The 4493-nt window shown below is 39.8% G+C and overlaps 1 protein-coding gene across 1 annotated transcript; it reads left to right on the top strand.

Annotated features, from left to right (window-relative positions):
• Positions 1-1013: 1013 nt before the first annotated feature.
• Positions 1014-4239, top strand: si:dkeyp-67f1.2 (uncharacterized protein LOC556106 homolog). The gene is made up of 8 exons (XM_056436705.1): positions 1014-1026; positions 1104-1199; positions 1451-1571; positions 1661-1719; positions 2062-2112; positions 2215-2299; positions 2381-2507; positions 4150-4239. Exons 1-8 carry the CDS (start codon positions 1014-1016, stop codon positions 4237-4239), a joined length of 642 nt encoding a protein of 213 aa, XP_056292680.1.
• The last annotated feature ends 254 nt before the right edge of the window (positions 4240-4493 follow it).

Raw genomic sequence — 4493 nt, 5'->3', positions numbered from 1 at the left:
AGCTCAGACTGAGCTCCTGCTCAAGGACCAGCAGAGCAGAAGTGTAGTGGCACGAGGGCTTGGCCTCTGGGATTTATATGTGGGAAATGTTTATTAGGAATAACCCCATGTACCATTTCCTTTTCAAGTGGGTCTTTGAACATGCTCTTCAGTTATGACTAACTCTTGTGCAAACAGTGTTGTCCATCCATCACAAGTATGGATTTAAATTGTCCACCATTGGCATATTTATTTAGTGTTTATTGAAACAAGTCATTCTTTAGCCAGGTTTCCTTTGAAAAGCAAGCTTTAATATCAGTGGCATTGACCTGTAACACACGGGATACAATGTTTTTTTTCTAAATTCAGTTATCATGTGTTAGTTTCTTTTCAGATGTTGTGTGTTCCTATTCCACGTATATTTATTTGCTTTTAGTGAGAGTTTGGCCTTCTATTCTATCATCACTTTTGTAATAAACAGATAACCTCACACATCACATGGGTTTTGTGAATAATGTACAAACAACTAGAAAACTCCCAATAAATGAAAAACAATTTTTGGAACATGTTTTTATTTTTCGTTTACACATCCAATTTAAAATATGAAGCTTGTGATCTTTTTTTCTCCTCTTTGAGTCATTCCCTCTCCCGGTTCCAGATTGTTTGCCCGTCCGCTGAGCACAATCTGCTGTTTTCAAAACGCATGGTTCACGACAAGTTGTATCTGTTCCTGCTCCCGTATTTGACACAGAGAGACATTTGATTTTTTAATTCACAGTGGCTGTGCATGCCGAGTGCCACATCCTGTTTTTATGTTGTTCAAGGAGGGGCTGCTTTCTTTTCTTTAGTCATATCCAAACAACCTTCTCAGGCATGATTGGAGGAATTACCAGAGTGCATGTTCACAGATGAGAGGACACCAAAGCGTTGCTGTCTCTACAATATCACTTGTTAACAGGAACTACTTCAAGGGCATTTTTAAAGGTCTCAGCACTTGCCTTTAGGAACTGGAAGCTATCTGAGCTATTGCCGATATGAGAAATCAAGGTGAGATTTCACTTTATTTCAAAAGCTGGTCTTTTTGTTTGTATCTCTGCCAATCCTCATCTTTTTGTGGTTGACAGTTGTTTTGCTTCTTGCTGCTGTAATTGTTGTCCTTCTAACCTGGGGACTTTCCATCAATTCATTTGATCATCTGGAGGAAGCAGGATATATTCTTGGTGAGCTCATTTCTATTACATCATAAATCCTGATTTACCTATTTTTATTTGGTTTTATTTGCCTCATTTTAATAACACTGCATCCATTCTTTTATTTTAGGGTTTAATGACAAAGACCAAATCAAAGTAAAATTCCAAAGAGGTAAATTTAATTATGAAGGTACTTTTTTTTTTACATAAAATGACTTCCACATGAACTGTATGTGTGGTTTTCGTCTTGATCAGAAGTACTTTTCTCTTAACATATTCAGCTACACTAAATGGGACGAAGTGCAGCCTCACCAGAGTCTGTCCGTCGGACCATTTTGCTTTACAAATCATCAGCGGAGCAGCTAATGTTGTTGGACCAAAGATCTGCTTCGATGGTAAAATGTGCGTGTTTGATACGGTATTACTGGACATAACTAAGGATGGAAATGTGTGTGACTGAGTGAAATTCAACTGTATCTGTATCTCAACAGCATTATGAGTAATGTGATGAATAATGTGGGACCAGGACTGAACATTGTGGTGGTAAACGGTGAGTAAGAATATACTCTGACAGATTATTGTAAAGTTCTGTACTGTAAATAATGTATAGTTTCTAAAACAATTCAAACATTCACATGTGTAATAGTTTTGGGCTTTTGATGTTTTGACATTAAAACCAGCAGTTGATAAAACCATCTCACCCAAAGGTCTCATAGTCTCTCCACTCTGGACGTTTCGATTATATAACAGAATCTTCATCAAGAGATTAAAGAGAGGAAAGTCCTGATAGTGATCATGAAACAGATCATTTAATCGCTTCACTTCCATTAAAACAGGTGCAGCTGTTGACAACTAAATGGTGTGTTTTTTTGGTGGGGGGGTTCCATCTCAGGTAAAAATGGACAAGTGGAAAAATTTGGCTACCTTAATATGGATTTTGGAAGTAAGTTGTGTGTCTTTTTTTGTTATTTTAATCTTATTTTAAATTTGAAAGTTTATTAAAACCTTAAAATTATCTTTTTCTTTAAATTTATTTGAACAAAAGATGCAGAATACATCCTGGCGTACCTGAAGGAGATCCAACCTGGAATGATTGTCTTGGTGGCCTCGTTTGATGATGTGACACCGAAGTGAGTCCACATCTCAAGGATTCAACGGCTAAATTGATTTCATAGCACACAGCTCGACCCTATCCTCTTGCTTTTTGGCAGAATGACAGACGACATGAGGGAGGTGTTTGTCGGAATGGGAAGCACTTTGATCAAGTCCGTAAAACCCAGAGATAGTTGGGTGTTTGCCGGGCAAGCAGGGACAGAAAACAGAAGCGTCTTTGAGAAGGTTAGTGAGCCTGTTTGTGTCAGAGAAGTCCATCTAGTTTTAAAAACAGAAAACAGAAAATAAATCAAAAAGCAACATAATGTATGATAAAATAAATGTCCTCTCCCAGGGCTCCAGACTAACTTTTTTAACTAGGAGCACAGTCGCTCCTAACTTAAAATGTTAGGGGCGCAAGCAGAAAATTTAGGGGCGCACTTTTTCCTGGGTCAAAATGGGTCTTGGGTGCTCCCAAATTTTTTTTTTGCGCGCTATGCGCGCACCTTCTATTCATGCAGTCGAGCTATTGAGTGCGTGATCAGCAGCTGGCCGCTCTGCCGTGATACGCGCACACAGGTGAGCACACCTCCTTGAAACATACTATTGAGAACATATTCGCTGACATGAACCTGATGAACACAGTTGTTTTTTGTTTTTTCAACGCAGACTTTTTTTTGCCTTAGGCGCTCGGAATTTGTCATAGGCGCTCGGGAAAACGGCTTAGGCGCGCACCCACATTTCCTCTATGCAGGAAAAACCCTGCGCACACTATGAATCGACTTGCAAAGTTTTCCCATCATTTTTACTGTATTACTGATAAATAATTTGACAATATACAATCTTATGCCTGTTTGCCTTCATGAACTGCAAAAAATTCACAACAGAACTCTTCAGAAGTTACTGTATTGAGTTTAAACATATTTTAAGAGAAAACATACCTTGAGCATGTGCATGTTGCACTTCGATGTGGCCAATCAAAACATTTATTGGTTTCTAGAGCTGCACCGATCAGGTTTTTGGTGCCGATCACCGATCACTGAAATCAGTATCTGCCGATCCGATAATACCGATCACCGATCACGGTGTTGATTGAAGCATTCTATTTATTGTGTAGCATTATTGCTATGAGGACTATGAGGAAATACATATATAAAGCACCTCAAACATTAAATAAATTACCGATTTCTTTAAACATTTAGGACTTTTACAGCTAAATCTCAGAAACGATCTATAAAGATACAAAATCAGTTCATTGTTTACTTTTATATGTTCGTGTATGATTTGTCGATATCTTATTTTGAAAAACGGATGTTGTTTCACGTGGTTCTTTCCGCTAACTTTGCAAAACCGGATGTTGTCACTTAAATCCTTCCGCTAACTTTATCAAAACCCTCGCGCGCTCCTGATCGAATGCGTTTACCGTGAACATCAGTCTGTAGGGGCAGACATGTGAGAGTCGGCTGAGTTGACCCAGTGATTCAACTCGGGGGACGGGGACGCTGCTCGGTGGTGAAGATCCCCTCTGACCTCTCACTCTGCGGCCCTCCGCTGCGGTGCGCCTCTTTTCACACATTAGCCCCCCCCCCCCGCTCTCACACAGGCCAGCCTTATTCTTCGGTTTTCGTCTCCTTTCTTCTTCTTCTGGAGTTAATGTCGGTTAGCAAACCAGTCATTCAGGCATTACCGCTAACTATAGTGGGCTAAAGTCTAGAACAAGTTTGTCAGCAACAAAAATATTTAATTTAAAAAAATAAAAATCTGCTAATTTACTGGTCGCGCATGCGCGAGTTGATGAAAAATTTACTCGCACTGTGTCTAATTTTAGGCGCAAAATGCGACCATTTGGTCGCAGTCTGGAGCCCTGTCTCCTCTGTTCCCCCGTCAGCAAGCTGTTAATGATGAGAAAACCAACGTTTACGAAGGATGGCCGGAGAGAGTGGAGATGGCCGGCTGTATCCCCAAGGACCCTAACTGACCTTAACCCTTGTGTTGCCTTAGGGTCATTTTGACCCGAATCAATATTACACCCTCCCCCCGCCTTAGGATTCATTTGACCCCATTCAATGTTTAATGTCGGTGTTCTTTCGGTAGTCAACAAACAAACATAGAGTGCCTCACACTTAAACTTGGAAAACAATATTAATTCTAATAATTTTCTGGAGGTTTTAATTGCTGGCGTCAAATTGAACCCAAAGGGTAAAATATGTTAGTAAATATAAAGGTAACAGG

This window comes from Pseudoliparis swirei, chromosome 18 (assembly GCF_029220125.1).
Source record: "Pseudoliparis swirei isolate HS2019 ecotype Mariana Trench chromosome 18, NWPU_hadal_v1, whole genome shotgun sequence".
Classification (NCBI taxonomy): Eukaryota; Metazoa; Chordata; class Actinopteri; order Perciformes; family Liparidae; genus Pseudoliparis; species Pseudoliparis swirei.
Note: the sequence above shows the minus strand (reverse complement) of the source record. Positions and strands in the feature narration are given on the sequence as shown.